The sequence below is a fragment of the Pseudochaenichthys georgianus genome, chromosome 11 (genome assembly GCF_902827115.2).
Source record: "Pseudochaenichthys georgianus chromosome 11, fPseGeo1.2, whole genome shotgun sequence".
Lineage (NCBI taxonomy): Eukaryota > Metazoa > Chordata > Actinopteri > Perciformes > Channichthyidae > Pseudochaenichthys > Pseudochaenichthys georgianus.
In genome coordinates, this window is record NC_047513.1 from 28,120,234 (window position 1) to 28,139,471 (window position 19,238).

Below are 19,238 nucleotides of genomic sequence, written 5' to 3' on the forward strand. Positions count from 1 at the left end.
CAGCCAGAAACGCTCAGTACATCTATAATTCACTCCCTCTCCTGCACGGATAATCTGTGCGTGGAATAAAAAAAGACTTTCCTCGCAGAAAATCAGAGTGGAAAGCGAGTTTCTCAGATATGCAATTTGTCACATTGCTGGCTTCATCTGTGTGGGAAAGTAATAGCTGTTAGGCTTTCACACACAGGTCTCCCTTCTGTAAATATAACTATAAAGATAGGGATCTGCGTGTGTGTGTCCTCCCATTGTCCTTCACATGTCTTGAGAACCGTTCGTCCGATCTACTTCACGCTTGGCGGGGGTTTTCCGTGGATTAAAGGCAGTGCCGTGTTGAATATAGTGCAATTTGGCCAGATTGTGTTTGTCATTTTTGAAAGGCTCAGAAACAGAATCACATTCTTGGATTCTGTCGGTTCCAACAAAACGAAGCCATGGCAATTTGTATCTGAATACATTTTACGCCGTTTGAAATATATCCAAAGCGGATTTTGGTTATTTTTCAGACACATTTTGACCAATCGACACCACATTTGAAAAAAGAAACATTTTCTTTTACTGGATTCTGTGGTTCGAGACAAATTCATTCATGTAATCAATGCCAATTTTACCCTTGATGGAGTTCCTACCGTTTTGTATTTCGCCCAAATCTGTTCTTCCTGTTACGTCTCCTGCACATTTTGACCAATCATCTCCAATTTTGGTACCCGATATTTGGACCAATCCAAATAAGTTTTGCTGTAGCTGGCCCTCAATGTTTGCTGAAACGCTCTGGACTTTCACGACATCTCCTTAATGTTTTGCGCTATAACAACCATATTTGGTGGACATGTGTAGATAGTATAAGACATGAAATAGTGCAATAGACTAACTAGTTCAATAAACTAACTTGAAGATTAAAATATAATTAAATAAACAAAATGTTAAAACACCAAACATGTTGCAATGTCTGACAGTACATGATCAAGAGCGCAATTCGATGTGCTATTTAAAAAATGGCCAAGTTATTAGACTAAATGAAATGTAGCGCCATTTGGCCAATCATCTGTGAAGTAGATTGGCAAAGGGTTTCTTGAGACCCTCTAATAAAGTCCATTGTGCGTGAGAGAGATGATTGCTCATGCTTTTATTGAATAGACAACACCGATGCTCTCTTCAGGAAGGGACAGAGTAAGCTTCTTCTTTTTTCACGCTTACCCTGTTGCTGCTTTGTACAACTGAATTTCCCCTCGGGGATTAATAAAGGTTCATCTTATCTCATCTGTGCACAAACTTATCTCGTGCCATCATTGGTCATGTGCGCGTTCGTGTGTGTTAGAGGAGGGGCTCTGTGAGAAAGTCTGAAGGAAGAGGCAGATTTTTTCCGGTTGTGTATTTTCAAATTCTAGCGCACTCGAGCTGGTTTCTCCATTCTTACCCACCCGACCTTTAACTCTTTTTAGGGTGCAGCTATATGTTTTATTTCTTTCAAAGTGGGCCCATTTTAATAATGTTTTTTTTCCTTCAAATGTGCAGAGGACTCCCCAAGGGCTGTGTTTAATTTATTTTAAAGTAGTCCTGTGTATTATTTTTAATTCTCCTTATAAGAGTTCTTTGTTTCTTATTAGAGGTTAACAGTTTTATATCATGTAATAAATAGCCTAATAAATGCAAAAAAAACTGTAGTTTTTGTCTGATATAACGATACAAAACTATGAAATATGTTTTGCGGCTCCAGACAAAAAAATGTTTTGGAAAAAGGAGCAAAATGGCTCTTTTGGTCAAAAAGGTTGCAGACCCGTGGCCTCGGTGAAAGCAGGTGTGTGACAGTGAATGAGATCAGGCTGTAAGGGTACCCATCGTCCTGCCGCCGCCCCACGGTGCTAGCTGCTGGGGATTTGTCACCTGAATGTAATGAAAGCCCCGACAGGAAGCTGATCCTGTGTGTGTGTGTGTGTGTGTGTGTGTGTACACTTGTTCTTCCGCTGCTAAGATTTACCCACACATGAGGATTTTCCCCCTTGAAAATAAAAGAGGTGACCCCCCCTTTTTAAGAGACACTTTGAAGGTGATAGCTGTTGAAAGCTGAACCACTAAAAGGTCACATTAACAATTCAGCAGCCACATCAGCTGGAAAACCAACCGAGGCACGGAGACAATTAACCCGAGATTTACTGCAGGACGAAAAGATCCGGCCAATCTGTGGAACTCACTCTGAGATGAACAGAGCCAGCAGTGATGCAAAGTAACCAACGATACCACACCATAATATCTTATTATCACATCGAGTCTGACATCGTTCTTGCATCACAGCAGCTCCATTTGCAACATCAAATAAGGACAAATATTAAGACACAATACAAGGGAACAAACATTTATTGACTACAAAAACATTCTACTCATATACAAAGCTGTCCATAACCTTGCCCCCATCTACATCTCTGACCTCGTAGGACTTCTCACAGTCCCAAGCTATCGCCTCAAAACCATGGGTGCTCGAGCTTTCAGCTGCTCGGCTCCCAGACTCTGGAACACCCTGCCACGACGCATCGACAGTCTGATTCCATAACAACATTCAAAACCCAACTCAAAACCCACCTGTTCAAACTGGCATTTTCTCTATAATCTGTACCCTGTGTCCTTCTGTGTCCTTCTGTGTCCTTCTGTGTCCTTTTGTAGTCAATGTCCTGTTGTTTGTCTTGTCTTACCCCGGCTGATACTTCACTAAATCCACTGTTTTAATTTGTAAGGTAAAATTGTAAATGTAAATTGTAAATCTGTAACCCTGTAAGGTGTCCTTGGGTGTTTTGAAAGGCGCCCCCCAAAATAAATGTATTATTATTATTATTTAACAAAACATGACATTCACTGAAGACAACATGCTCAAGACCCTCTAACGCAGGGGTGTCAAACTCAAGGCCCGGGGGCCAAATCCGGCCCGCGACTTCATTTTCTGTGGCCCCACAAGAGCTCTGAAAGAATATGATATGTTCATTATACGGTTACATGGTGATTTACAGAAGCACGTTGCCCATAAACTACAGGTCCCACAATGCATCTCCAATTTGAATTTCCCTTTTCTCAGAATTGTTCTAAATGTCACTTTATTTTTTACTTTTTTTCGCCAGAATTTGGCTTTTCTTTTTAAATCATTTTGTGACATTCTCACTGAAGAGACTTGCGATTACTTGCCCTAGACTTCTGCTTTCAGACGTAGTTAATTATGAATGTATTACCATGTCAGATAATAATCCAATGCGGAGGCAATCATGTAACATAATGCATTATTTTATATATAGTAAATATATATGTATTTTGATATAGTCTTAAAGTTACAACCGGCCCTTTGAGTGCAACCATAATTCCTACGTGGCCCGTGATGAAATTGAGTTTGACACGCCTGCTCCAACGTATATTTTACCTGGGATTTAACTCTGTATTTCATTCGAGGATTGACTGGTGCACAACAGAACGCTTCAGTCGAACTTTATTAAATTGTGGGACCCTGTACCTCGGAAACAAGTCATATTGAGGACATGGTGGGGGGTCAAATATGTTGTTGGCCAGTCTCAATATGTTGTTACGGTAGGAAGTGTCTTACAGTGTTGACCTACACTCTATGAGCAGATTTACGAGATAAGTGCTTTTACTCACATACTTTCCATCACTGTGACGGCTCCCTGAGGCTCCATCGCGCTGCATCTGGAGCTCAGGTGACCTACAGTCGGCTTTCTGCAGTCAAACTACCTTGAAACTCTCAGTATGGTTGTGCTGAGCACTTAATTAAACGTATGGCAGACGTGAGTGCACCGAGGCCACAGCGTGAATAAAGACACTCTCCAGTAAGATAAGATACTTTCAGATAGAGGGATCAGAGCAAGGAGAGGGGATGATTTGGAGCTCTACCCTCGAGTGATAAAAAGGGAAACGTTCTCACGCCCGACAGACCCAGACAGAGAGAGAGGACGACATGTGGATGCAGGTTTGTGATTGATTGCGTGATTTCATGCAGCAGCAACAAAGGTCTTTTTAGATTACATGTAAAAAGAGCTAGGTAGTTAGCACCAGCAGAGATCGATATTGTCGATTCAAATAGATTAGATTTCAGAAACTAACTTGAGAAAAATGTGATATTTCTGACTGCATTTTGACAGGCCGGTGATCTTAAGTGTGATTTATTTAGGTAATTAAACGAGGAGAGTATACTCGCATATCTAAACACTCACACAAGAAAAGACTAAAAAACATGTTGCGGCGAAAGACTATAAGTGAGTATGAGGCATTGCTATTTTAAATCCTTCTTTCTCCCAATTGATTAGCCTCTGAGCGGTGTGCAGGTAAAGCAGAGGCAGATAAACTCTTCTCCTCCATCGGATACAGCTTTGGGTAAAAGCAAAATGAAATGTAATGTGATGTAACAGTATTGGAAGTGTGTGCTACAGTGCAGCCTGGCTCTCAGCGCTCTATTGATTCAGCAGCTCTGAAGTTTAAAGGAGAGTTGGCTGCGAATGAGAAAAGGAAAATAAACAGAGGAAAGTGGGAGCCGTTTCAGAAAACACACTCATGGTTAAAGTGCAAGAACTGTGTGAGACAGAGAAAATCATTGTTTTAATCTGAACTTCTTTTATGTCACGCTGTGGTTTTAAAGACTTGCAAACATTCTGCAGATGATTTACTATTCATTTAGAGTTTAATTCAGCCTATTAAAACATGTGTGTAATGAATACTGAGGCTCTGTGGGAGCTTTGTCAGGTCAGAGAGAGCCGCTTTCAGAGTTTCTTTTAGTAGATTGCAAACACAGCGTCATGCAAGGTGAAAGCATTGAAGATTTAAAGAAAAAAAACGTTTTTATGAGACCTTTAATGTGTAAGGAATAAAGCCCCTGCCATACTGTCCCGAAATTGACACCAGATGGACACACGATAAAGGAAATGTTCAAATTCGGCTCTGATCGTAGCAACATCGGGCCATTCGTGAGGGCATCTTAAGCCATCGTATGACCGCCGGTGGAGTTTCTCAGGCTCCGGCAGCAACTTCGTGAGCGGTGGCAAAAACTTTGGTATGACAAAAAATTGCCGAAAGACCTTGCGAAGGTTCATTTTCGTGTTGAATTTGTGTGTCCATTTTGCCCTTCGTAAGGCCATCTTGAGGGCATCTTGTCAAATCGTGTCATCTTCGTCTTTACTTCGTGTGATCATTGGTGCCATTGGGCATTTTTCGCCTCACGAAGACAATACGAAGGAAACAAGAAGCTGGCCGATTGTCTTAGGAAGGCAACACGACTACATGAAGCCCTCGCAATGCCGTTGTGTAGCCATCGTATTATAGTACAATTTGTGTTCTGTGAAACTGAAAAGGATATTACATTGTTTTTGTTACTTTCGTTTCAGTTGTATGTCTTAAATGTAATTTAGGTTAACTTCCCGTTTTATTTAGATGCTTTTATTTTGAAGGCGAGTTTACGATGTTGACAGGAAGTTGTTGTTGCTATGGAAACTGTAAGGGAAACTTCTGCAGCAATGGAGAGTCAGGACTCAGAGAGACACGAGGAGAGTTGGAGCTTTGATGTCAAACAATGATAGTTTATTGCAAGGATACGGCCGGAGAATTCATATCACAAGTCACAGCAGCAAAAGGTTCTGACTGCACGGGTGGGTTGTCATGTCAATTCTGCCCAGCCTATCTCTCGATAGTCCTTTTAACTAGTTTGCAGAGTTAATGAGCATATTGGGGTAGGCGTAAACATCTGTGGAGCTTAGAAAGCCAGTGTTCCCACAGCCGTAAACCATTTTGTGACCGAGAGTTGAACTGGTTCATCAAGATAGCTGGAGCCTCCCATTCCTTAAGAGAGATAACAGAGCCAGGCTTGGTCGTAAATGTCAACACACAGAAAGGGTTAAATATCTTAGGAGTAAAGGAGAATTATTCCCTCACAGAAACAACATGACGGAGTGTATGGTTCGGGTGCCATCGTGTGGCCTTCTGTAGGCATCGTACTTGCTTCGGCTGTTGCTTGGCTGTTGACCAAGTTCGGGGCCATCTTCGTGCGGAATTCACAATTCCATATTCGTGTGTCCATCTGGTGTCAATTTCGGGACAGTGTGACGCGGGCTTAACTGGGTGCATGGGTTTTGTGTGTAATGCCGGCAAGTTGAGTATCAAATGTAGTGACTCGAAATGACATTGTGTATTAGTAACATCTGTCCTTTTCCTACTACAACAAGTAAAGATGTTTATTACCAGGAAAACGGGACTAACAAGAGAAGAAGAATTTAGTTGGGTCGCGTAAAAGGATGTGGGTCAAACTCCAATTTTCATATTATTTAAATAGTTTAATATTCCCTGTAGTGTGTTCTATAGGTTTGTGTGCATGTAAATGGTCTGCAAAGGCTAAAATCCCTGTGTTCCCTCCAGACTGAGCTCTGGTTTCAGACAGAGGGTGAAAAGAGGTGCTGCAGCAGGCAGTTTGAGAAAAATAAAGAGCTTATTGAACATTAAAGCATGGAGAGATGTCACAGTAGAGACACTAAATACTGATATACACCTGAACATCAGTAGGACTATCATTCCAGTGAATCGGGGAGTATTATGTGGTGCACATTTCCTACAGTAAACCACTTTGTTCTGCTGTAAAACATTTCAACAAGCTTCAGATAGCATGATCTGTCAAATCACTGCAGTTGTTTGCAGCTGCACGGATAGAATCCCCCGGGGATTTGCACAGAAAAAATAAGTAGAATATCCGTTTAAGCTCACACTGTTTGAGGAGAAACATCGCAATAAAAATGAGAACTGAGAGACAGAAAGAGACATACCCATCCGCTTCAGAGAGGAAATAGATATTGAAATATTCTATATATATGTATACTTATTATTATCCATGTTATTCTCCATGTTCTATATTTGCTATTGTTCCATATAATTCCTCTTATGAACCATTCTACACTAGAGGCAACTTGTGTAAACCTACTTGGCAATAAACCTGATTAGGATATTTTACAATTAGATTTCATCACGTTTAATCCACGGGGGGATTGAGGGTGGATCTAATAGCTTTAAAATGTGTATTCTGATCATGTCCATGCATCTAGATGAATCACCCAAAAATGTTTTCCTCCGGCGGTTTTTGCTAAAACAAATTCCCTCTCTGCTCCTCCATCCTCTTGATTTCCTCTCATCTCTCGTTGACTAAGCCTGTCTCTGCAATGGTGTGTGTGTGTTTGTGTTGTGTGTGAATGTCATCATCAGTGTGTGTGTATGCATATCATGTCTGTGTGTCGGATGAATGATTAGCCTCTCACTGAACATGCAGTCAGTATCCTCCACTGCGCCATGCAGGCAGTTACAGATTCTGTCTATAGACACACAGACACACACACACAGACACTCAAACAGAAACACGAACACATAAATGTACCACTTCCTCTCGTAGGCTTAAAGAGGAAACTTCATTCATGTCAGATACACAGAAACACACGGTGACTTCCGGAGCATTTCCCATTAGACTGAACTGATACATGTTGCTGTAATCAGTGTTTTATTAAAGAGGCAGACATGTTGTCCTCTTCTGAGGTGATGTTTTATTTATGATATCAGCTACATGACATAGCAACAGTCTGATCATTCATTTAAGGGGGGGGAAACACAAAAGCAGAATAGGGCCTTATTCATTTGAAGACACACAATACCGGGAAGCAATGTTTCTCAATGTTGGGAGTGTGTGTGTGTGTGTGTGTGTGTGTGTGTGTGTGTGTGTGTGTGTGTGTGTGTGTGTGTGTGTGTGTGTGTGTGTGTGTGTGTGTGTGTGTGTGTGTGTGTGTGTGTCAGTTCCTGTAGCTGCAGTGGTCTTGTCAGATAAATGGGAGGAGGTCTGGTTTGTTATTAGGAAACATCCCGTCGAGAGACAGCCGGCCCGTGGGCACAGCAGCTGTTCAGTCTGCAGATACACACACACACACACACACACACACACACACACACACACACACACACACACACACACACACACACACACACACACACACACACACACACACACACACACACACACACACACACACACACACACACACACACACACACACACACACACACACACACACACACACACACACACACACACACACACACACACACACACACAGAGGGGTTGACTAATATATGAATACAATGATTTCTTCATTAGCTAAAGGCTATATAAGACTGGAGTGTGTGGGTTCTCCTTGTACATATTTTACTCACACTCTTCCTCACTGTACTACTTGAATCTGAAAGCATCATACAAAATAAGAGTAATAAAACAAATAGTCCCAGACAGATTATAGCACCAGAAACAACAAACGTTGCTGTGAATACGTCTTGGTAGGGCTGGGCGATTTTTTCGGTTTTCACGATTAATTTGCATTTTTACTTTCCTACGGTTTGTGAAATGGCTGAACCGAAAAATCGCGATTTTAAAACATTTCTAGACTCCGCAGATTTGTTTTGCTTTAAGGGACTCCGTAGTAGCTTACTCTCTCACTTTCCAGAACGCCCAAAACTCAGCCACATTGCCTGTGACTCCCCGATCTGCAGCTCTGCCCGATCTGCTGTTGTTATGCTGTGTTCGTTGTTCGTTGTTGAGCATAACAGAGGACTCAGACATTGTACATTACATATATAACTAAACACGCCTTTTCTCCTCCTTATCTCTTTCATGACTTTTCATTTAATATGGTTTTGAACACTGTAATCAATACTCAATACAGGAAAAACTTCACGGCTGGTTTCATTTCTGGTAGTTCCGGATGTTGTCTCATGCTACCCACGTCTGTAAACAAACGTATCCAAATAAACTGTACCTTCATTTAATATTCAGCAATAATAATATCTCGACGTCTATACAGTAGTTGTAGTGTTGAAATCAGTAGGTTTCGGTGTGCAACACTCCGTGTCATATCGCTACTAAATTCACCTCTATAGTAAATGGTATATTAGCCACATGCTAAATGCTAACCGGAGATGAAGGATTTTCAGAATAAAAGCTTAACAACTGCGCACGAGAACTTCTGGTTTTTCAGTATAAAACAGCATTTAAACTGACGGTATGTTTAAGGTACTTTATGCCATCAAAAACATTGATTTTAATTTATAACACTGTGCGCATGTGCAGAGCTGCAGATCGGGTAGTCACATAGCCTACTACAATCACATTCACCGCTTCACCGACAGACGTACCATAAAAATGTCCACAGATGAAGAACTCATTCCTAAAAAAGGTGCTACTCCCTCCTGGCTGGTCTACCTGCATGTGCCATCCGACCTCTGCAGCTCATCCAGAATGCAGCGGCTCGTCTGGTCTTCAACCTTCCTAAATTTTCCCACACCACTCCGCTCCTCCGCTCCCTCCACTGGCTTCCGATAACTGCTAGAATCCACTTCAAGACACTGGTACTTGCGTACCATGCTGCGAATGGATCTGGCCCTTCCTACATCCAGCACATGGTTAAACTGTACACCCCAGCGCGTGCACTTCGCTCTGCATCAGCCAAATGACTCGCTGCACCCTCACTGCGAGGGGGACCCAAGTTCCCATCAGCAGAAACACGTGGGTTTGCTATCCTGGCTCCAAAATGGTGGAATGAGCTCCCCATTGACATCAGGACAGCAGAAAGCTTACACACCTTCCGGCGCAGACTGAAAACTCATCTCTTTCGACTCCACTTAGAGCGATAGAATTACTAACAAAGAACTGCTAACAGAGCACTTATATACTAATAAAGGACTGGCTTATCTATAGCCAGTTGAGTAGCACTTGAACTGATTGGCTCTATGAAACCTAATGTTCTTATATGATTCTGTTTTCCTCAAGGTTGTGTCTTCCTGGTCGAATGTACTTATTGTAAGTCGCTTTGGATAAAAGCGTCAGCTAAATGCAATGTAATGTAATGCTACTTCAGTTGTATGAAGTGTTTCGGGTACAAGCGGTCATACATAGAACAAACAACTGTTCTGTGTAAGGTCTGTGGAAAGACAACTTCCTAGAAAGTTAAAGGGATGTTATTTTGTTTGAGGCTATTTTTTTATTATTCATTTCATTATCATTATTTATTATTTGTTGCATTTCATTTTACAAGTTTTTTCAGGGATGGCCTACAAGAGATTTTTTTCCCAGTTTGATTTAAAAAAAATCTTTGCACATTAATGACAGCCAAGTGCCGTGGTGCTGTTTTTATTTTATTTTTTTTATTCTTGAACTAATTTGTTCACATAGGCCTAGACTACTTGGTAATCTCATTTATTTTTATTGTGTTAATAAAGAAAATATGTATTGAAATGTTGCCTTGGTCTGGTTTGTTTAGAAAAAAACAGAAAAATCGAGGTTTAAATCGAAAATTGTCCATTAGTTAGAAAAAAAAAAGCTTCTCTGCTGATTCAAACAGTCGAGTTCAAAGACTCAGAAGCTTTATTGTCATGTGCACAACACCTGCAGCGCTGGCAGAGAATTCCTCCTCTGTTCTACTGCTTCTTGTTTGTGGAAAGTATATGTCTGCGTTTCCCCAGGATTTACAGACTTTTCTTTTAGTCAGAAATCATGTTTTATGGATGAGGTTCCCAGCACTCAAACACCTTATTCATGTTTGTGAGAAGAATCTGTCTCTCAGCAGCTTTTATGAGAGCTGTAATACATCAAAGTCATAAATATCATATCAAAATATATTTCTACTCCGCTCAAGCGTCCCATTGCTGCCACGAGATTTTAAGACGTCAGTAAAAATAGGCGATATGAATTACAAGGCTTCAGTTTTCTCTGAGTGATGGACAGATGAGGAATTAATGCCCGATGTTATTCACTCCTGGGCCTGCCAGCGCCTTTCCTGACGTAATAAATATAAAATAAATATAAAATCGTGCTTTTACTACGATGGGATAAATATAAAAGTGCCAAAACAGAAGCAATGGGAAATGATTTTATCCACGTCTCCTTCCAAACATTTAAGATTATTTTGGTGGTGTTTTCATCTAAAAATGTGGATTTACTTTTAACAAAAGAACATTTTAGCCTTTGCAGACCATATATTATAAATGCACCCACGCATCCACCCCCCCTCAAATGAGAAAATACATGCAAGTTCATAGCTACAGTAGCTGACAATGTTCTTGTTGCTCTGTGTCGCGTTGTTAATGAGTGAGACACACCGGAGTTGAGGATCTGTGGGGTTTATTCTCCCAAAAATATAATTTACAATTTAGGCATTTAGCAGACGACTTATTCCAAAGCGACCAATTACAGGGACATTCTCCCTGGAGTAACTGAGGGCTAAGTGCCTTACTCAAGGGCACACTAGTAGTGGTGTTCCAGGAAGGATTTGAACTCGCAACCTTACCGATCAGCAGCCCACCTCACTATCCATTAGACCAGGGGTTCCCAACCTTTTTTCCCAAGAGCCCCCCCAAATGACTACTGTTGGAAGATGCGCAACTGCGGTAATTAAAGTTTCAAAGTCTCAAAATGCTACAACTACTGTCACAAACTGGATGAATGTGAAGTATGTTGTTAAAGGAGGATGAAAGCGAAATTAAGGAGCACTATTGAAGTGATGGTTATTGGACTCAGGATTAATTCATTTGGATTCCCGCTGTATGAAGAAATTAAAGGACGGCGCAAGTGGAAACAATTCACAAAGGGATTAAACTGTTTAAAACTAGGGGTCGACCGATTATCGGCCAGGCCAATTATCGGGGCCGATATTCATCATTTGACCGATTATCGGTATCGATAACACTTTGGCTCTGATGCGGCCGTTTCTCTGTCTGCAGTCACCACTCTCTGTACACGAGCAATGTCCCGCCCACAGCGCTATCTGATAGGCTATTACTGAAGTGTCAATCAACACTGAAGATTTTCCGGGCGGGAGCCAGCCATAGAGGCGGGACCTTCTCAGATTACAGGCAGGTGCGAAGAACGCAGACAGAGGCAAGCAGCAGCGCTGAGCGGCAGAGCCATACATGTGTTTTGAAGGTAAATCAGTTGAAAGCCGAAGTTCAATAAACATCCCAATCCCCTATGCTGAAGTTGCAAAAACAGCACGATCTATTGATCCAATTCTATCGGCTTCCCAGTTACACAGGGACGCGGGAAGTCAGTCAGCGTGCAGCGTCTCGCAGCGGAACTGTGGTGCGGAGTGAAGCCTCGCAGTTTTTCAGGTTGATATGTGAAGCTCATTAGCTAATCAACATGTATTTAGCAAATGTTTAGCAAAATATTAGAAGTGAGGCTACTAGTCTAACGTTAGGTCTACTGTAATAGCCTCACTTTTAATAGTTTGCAAAACATTAGCTAGCACTAGTGTTTTGCAGTTGCTAGCAGCTTATTGGGATTTTATGCTAGATAGACAGGCATTGGTTTGACATAATAAATTAAGCATTATTGTTAGTTAAGCATGTCAGCCTGCTGCCCCACTTCTTGTCTCTCTCTAACTCATTGCAGATGGCTGCACTAAAGAAAAGGGCACAGAGAGGAAACCAGTTGTAAGATGTTTAAAAGTTCATTAAACATAATATAGGCTGTGCTTAAATGCATTTCAAAGAAGTTGTGTTGGAGTTTGTGTTATTCTACATTTTGACACCAAGATTTTCTGATTTTACTGCAAATGTATATCGGTTCCAAATATCGGTTATCGGTCTCCTTGATTACTAATAATCGGTATCGGCCTTGAAAAAGCCATATCGGTCGATCCCTATTTAAAACACATGCTCAAAGTGAGCCGGATTTTGCCGATGTGTTTATGTGGATTCAAAAGTCGTGAATAATCTACAAAATGGAGGAGACCGATCTGATCGGAGCAACTGTGACAAATAATCCAACTGAAACCGGCATGGACAATGACTATGTTTTAAAAATGCGCTTATCCAGAAAAGCCTGGTTTGGACACTTTACAGGCAGAAGAAACATTTCTATCAAAGAAAAAATTATACATTTCTGTCTTTTTATGCCTTTAATAACTTGAATTTTTATTAAAAATTAATTAATCAATTATTTGTTATTGTAATGTAGAGACAAGGCTTTTAGTGACAATCATGTATTGCGTTACAATTATACGTTAAAAAAAAAAAAAAAAGTCTAAATATGATATTTGGCCTCAAACATCTGTCTGAGGCCTGGCGCCCCCCCCCCTGCGGTCTTTGGCGCCCCCCCCCCCCCAAGCCAAAATGTAGATTAATAATTTCCGTGAGCTTACATCAGTTAAAGCCCTATATTACAACATTTCACAATACATTTTTGGACACCATCCTTTGAGAAACCAAACCCTTTCTTCCTGTCAGACAATAAAAGCCGAGTCAATCATCTCGACAAGCTGATAGTCACGGATGGATTTCCGTTCCTCTCATTCAGGAGATCATTCTGCAGCGACACTTTCTCGTGCCTTATTGCTTTCATTTCCTAAAATCTCCGCTGATATCCCTCTGACACACACAAAGTCCTGCTGGGATTAAGAAGGCGAAAAAAGAGCAAGAGAGCATGGCCAATTCCCCCTTCACATTGTTTCCCCTCCGCCGATGGGGGATTCTTATCATAACGCCCCACCAGGACTATCATGAAAGGATATGGTAATTACGGAAAACACACACACACACCGATCCAGGAAGGCCGAGCACAGGACGGGCTAATATAATGTGTCTGGTGTGTGTGTGTGTGTGTGTGTGTGTGTGTGTGTGTGTGTGTGTGTGTGTGTGTGTGTGTGTGTGTGTGTGTGTGTGTGTGTGTGTGTGTGTGTGTGTGTGTGTGTGTGTGTGTGTGTGTGTGTGTGTGTGTGTGTGTGTGTGTGTGTGTGTGGGGGGGGGCTATTTACATACCGTTCCTGAGTGCTTGTCACATTCAATTAATTACTCTCTGGCATGGTGACAAAGATGATTAAATAGAAGGATGAAAATATTCCTCATGTAACGGCTCCAACAAAATCCTTTTTAAATGATCTCTCAAACGAGGCAAAGGTGTTTCAATTTCATTCCCAGGAGGAATTACAGTCCTGTAACCCGAGAAGGGTTTTATTTTAGCGGGGAGAAAAAAGATAGAAGCTTGTGGGGTAATGAGAGGCATCACAGCGTCCCTTCATAACCCCTCACATCTGATGTCTTTTATTAATGCTGTCAGATCAATTAGCAGGTGAACAAAGGGCTCTGAAGACTTCATAGGATGCTGCCTGAATATGCTTCATGAAAGGCAGATTTGTCTTTAAAGAGATCCTATTGTATCGTGCTTTTGGGGGTTTTCCTGCTTAGGTTTTCTTTCCCTGTGGTTTGTTCTATAGGTTTCTGTGCATGTAAATCAGGGGTGGGGAACCTTTTTCCTCTCAAGGGCCATTTCGATGTTTTCAACATCCTCCGAGGGCCGTACAAATGATTGACCTCTGCTTAAAAATACTAAAATCACAGCCCACTCATTTCACTTTTCTTTCATGCTGTGCAAAGAAAAAGCAACCTCTTAATCCAGATATCTTTCCATGACGCATTTTACAAATCACTCCCCTTTCAAACTGTGATCTTGTTTATTAATAACAACTTTTTCTTTACTGTCATATGGTATTTTATACCTGTTTACTTTATTCTCTTATTTTTTTATAACTATAATGATCATATAAAGATGTGCCTTTACCTCACTGGTTGGAGAAAAAGCTTCTTATATTCGTTAGCATAGCTAGCTAACCAGATGCTAATAATAACAAAGTTATTGACTGTATGATCAGTATGTCGGATCGCCACTGGGTTTACAACTAAAGACACAGCCACGTAAAAACTGCAGCATGTGTACGGCTCCTTATGGGTACTGCCATTTTTGGAAGTGCCGGAGCGGAGCGGCGTTCTGGTGCTCTGCGTCAGAACCATGGTCAGAACTGCATCCCTGTCAGACGAGACATATACCACGTGATGACACGTTAGGCTCGTGTTGTGTTCAAGGACCCTAACCTTGGCCAGGAAAAACAGGCGCTCACTCGTTTAATTATTTTGCGGTCTAGATTTCTTTAATTTTTTTCTTTTTTGCGTGTGTTTATAAATTACCTCGAGGGCCACACCAAATGGTCTCGCGGCCGTATACGGCCCGGAGGTTCCCCACCCCTGATGTAAATGGTCGGCAAAGGTTAAAATTCGCCCCCAAAAAGTAATTAGGTTACATTTATATTTTGATAGTCAGATTTGATTAAAAAAAATGTACAGGTAACAACTCCGTGTAAAGCAGGGGTGTCAAACTCAATTTCATCGCGGGCCACATTAGAATTATGGTTGCACTCAAAAGGGCCGGTGGTAACTTTAAGACTATATAAATATACATAGATAAATATAAAATAATGTATTATTTTACACTATTCCCTCTGCATTGGATTATTATCAGATAGGGTAATAACTTCATAATTAACTACGTCTGAAAGCAGAAGTCTAGGGAAAATAATTGCAAGTCTCTTCAGTGTGCATGTCACAAAATGAGATGCATTTTATGGGCAATGTTCTCCTGTAAAGTGGCATGTAACATTATAAAAAACGGATTATATTCTTTGCAAGCTCCTGCGGGGCCACATAAAATGAAGTGGCGGGCCGGGCCTTGAGTTTGACACCCCTGATGCGAAGGAATACATTTTGAGCGTAACCCTCCCCGCCCCCCGTGTAAATCAAACACCAGTGTGTGGGAATGGGGAGCTGTTAGTGTGAAACACCCCCGAGGGGTCTCTGAATACAGGAATCTACATTTCAAGTATCTCTACCTGCCTACTCTACCTACACTCAAATGTTCCACATACGACTGAGGGCTCCCGACCGCTCCATCTACTCGTCTCTCCTCCTCCTTTCACTCTTCAAGGGAAGCGTGCATTTTCTTTGCACAGAAATGTCATTTTCTATTCAAACGTCGGCCCATGAAATGTCTCCCTTTTCGGCCCTTTGTGAGGAAACATAATGGTATCCTTCAGCCAGATTAGCCTCTGCTTTGAGACCCGAGAGCCGACAAACAGATTGCGACGTGCCGAGGAGACAGACTGTGACAGATACCACTGTGACAGATACCTTGATATAAAACACCGTGGTGCATTAAACCTGCAGGCAGCGTGCAAGAGAATGTGTACTGTGACAGGTGAGAGGCTGCATTTCTGTCTGCATATTTGAACTTTAAGGATAACAGCTTTTCTTTTTTTTTTAAGAGTTTGAAGATGTAACACCGTATGAGTTAACACAGTGAGCCAGCAGGTGCTGAACATCAAGCATCCGTCAAAGAATAAAGAAAACCGGAAAATCTTCAGATAATCCGCGAGAAAACAATGGATGCAGCGGTTCCCCTGAGAGATATTTTCTTAAAATCATCCAAAAATGAAGCTTTTAATTGTTGCCATCATCCTTAAGTAATATTAACTATAAATCATTTTTTATGTGGACCTTACTACAGTTGCCGAAACATCTCCTGCACTCAAAATAGCACATGTAAGGACAGACGTATGGGAATTGAGATACAACTAATGGCGCATTTCCACTGCAGGGCCTCGCACGGCTTAGTACGGTATAGTTAGGCCTTGGTAGGCCAGGCTCACTTTATGCTGCGTTTCCATTACAGTTTAGTAGCTAGGGCAGTAACTATAGTAACGCAGTGTAGGCGGAGCCGTGACGTCATCTTCAATGCGAACTACAAAACCAAAACGTCAGCCGTTAGCTGTTAGCACTCACAGCTCACCGCTCCTCATATCTGTTCAGAAACTAGACAAAAGTTAAACAAGTACAAACCACAGACTGCCTGTGTCATGGCGAATACAGTCGCTGGTTTATTTATGTCTGTAGGCCGTTGTTGTGAGTGTGGACGGTCGGAGCATATACAACGTTAGCTTAGCCAAGCTCCATTTAGAAAACACGCATTTTAAAAAGGGTTTTCGCCTGCCGTCTGTCTGCTGACTTGTCAAAGCATTAATTCATGGTTTTTACTAACCGGTATCAGTATGTTGTTACTTCGGCATCATTTTGAAACGTGTATTACAATTAAATCACGGTCAAATATGTTCATCTTGTTGTAGTTGTAGCCCCCTTGCCAGCGATTCTCTCTGACCAATCAACAGTCGAGCGTTTACGTCCCTAGTTTAGCATATTCAGCCCGGTTGTTGGCCCGGTAAGCACCTCGATTTTGGAGGGCCAGAAAAAAGGTGAAAAAGTAGCCCTGAGCCGGAACTACCCCTAGTGGAAAAGCAAAAACAAACGGGCCGTGTTTGGCACGGCACGCTTAAACCGTGCTACGTGCTGCAGTGGAAATGCGCCATTAGACTTTTTTAAGGGAAAAAGACCACTGAGTTGGGATTATTATTAGGATTGCTATTGAAAACATTGGATTAGTGCTTCCTTACTTTTTGCTTCTGGCAAAAAAACTTGGAGTGACTAACCCCCGGGCAGCTGTGGCCAACATTTCCCTCCAAACCCTAAGAGCGTCCATGCATCACTGAGTTCCTCTGCTTTCTCAGGAAATGCCTTGACTTCAGCGACTCGCTGCCCACACCGCCACCTTCGCCCAAAAAGCCATCAGTTTGAGAAGAATCCCAAACGCTGACTCAATGAAAATCCCCCACACAATGAGCGCTGTGACTCAGATGTTGACTGGCAGGAGCTTATTACTGTCTTTCACCGCGGGGACCAGTGGAGCCGCAGCAGAGTTCCCAGCCTCAGGGAGAGTGAGCAAACACAACACTGTTGCTACAGAGATCCTCGCTGCCAATCGGGTCACTGGCACACACATTTATTTATTCAGCGTGAGATCCATGCCTGCTAACACGGTCCATTCATTACGCTGCAGCCCGAGCAAACAACAGGATAATCACGTGACTCATCCATTCACAAACACAAGTGCCTTTGAATCCCATCCGCAGGCTCCTACCTGCAGTTTGGCGGCGGGTCCAGAGTGATCTCTGCTAGCTCCTTCTGGATTCTGAAACGAGAGGAGGATATGTGTTTTAATCACACTTAAAAACAAAACAGTTGTATACATCCTGCATGTTAAACAATAAATGACATACAAAACATGTATTTCGAACACACATTATTCAACTTTTTCTCCTCACAAACACAGAAAAACCACATTATGAAAAAGTAATCTGTTCGCAAATTGTCTGTAAAACATGGAGATGCTGTTCCACCTTATTTGCATTTCTTGTTATCTATGCAACTAACAATGACATTGTTTAGCAATTTATGTGGCAATTATTTATGTCAGAAAATAGTCAATCAACACGTTCCATCTCGCATGTCTTGTTTTGTCTAACACCAAAACACATTTGGTTTGAAACGGAGAAAAGGAGGACTTATTTATATTTGAGAGGTAAAAAACACATTTCTGATATTTGTGTTTGCACTGAGGCTGCAACTAAGAATTACTTTAATTAGAAAGTAATAAATTATAGATTCAATAATTAATAACTTGGACTTATGTGAGAAAATAGTGAAAAATGTCCCTCCCAGTTTACAAACTCCAAGGTGACGTCTTAGTCCAGGGGTCTGCAACCTCTCTGACCAAAAGAGCAATTTTAACCCCTTTTCCACCAATTTCTTTTGTCTGGAGCCGCAAAACATATTTGATAGCTTATAAAGTTGTATATATTGTTATATCATAGACAAAAACTACAGTTGTTTTGCATTTATTATTTATTACATTATAGAAAACTGTTTACCTCTAATAATAAAAACACACAGGCCTACTTTAAAATGAATTAAACACAGCACTTGGGGAGTCCTCTACACATTTGAAGAAAAAGAATATAATTAAAATGGGCCCACTTTGAAATAAATACAACATATAGCTACACCCTAAAAATAGTTAGGTGATTGAATTATGACTGAAGATCGTCAGCTGTCCTCCTCTCCCGTGTTGTTCCTCGATACGTAAAGGCTGCAGGACCTTTGACAACTTCTCTCCACATATCAAACATACCGGTAAGCCAGCATCGTTTGCTGTGAAAGCAGATAACTCTACCCGCGCAGAATGAAACCCTCTGTGTTCCTCAGATACTTTTATTTTCTTTGATTTATCCATAGTTCGCTCATCGAGCCGGGGGTCAGGTTATTCGCCTGAAAGAAAAGGCGCTGGTGCGGGACCGTAGCAGGATGTGACGCATATTTCAGTTGACCTAATTAAAACCGTTTTTTTTTTATGTGTCACGGTATCACCTCAAAATACAAGATACGAAACATTTTCAACCGTGCAACAAAATATAAATAATCCTACAAATACTTTTATTTTATTTCCTTCTTATTTTTGTCTAAGCTCA

At 41.4% G+C, this 19,238-nt stretch overlaps 1 protein-coding gene across 1 annotated transcript in view; it reads right to left on the bottom strand.

Annotated features, from left to right (window-relative positions):
- LOC117455540 (ubiquitin-conjugating enzyme E2 E2-like) overlaps window positions 1–19,238 on the bottom strand; it is a 61,787-nt gene that overhangs the window by 31,999 nt on the left and 10,550 nt on the right. Inside the window, exon 3 of the mRNA XM_034095078.2 lies at window positions 17,852–17,902. Coding sequence (XP_033950969.1) covers window positions 17,852–17,902 — 51 coding nt within the window. The remainder of the gene's footprint in view (window positions 1–17,851; window positions 17,903–19,238) is intronic.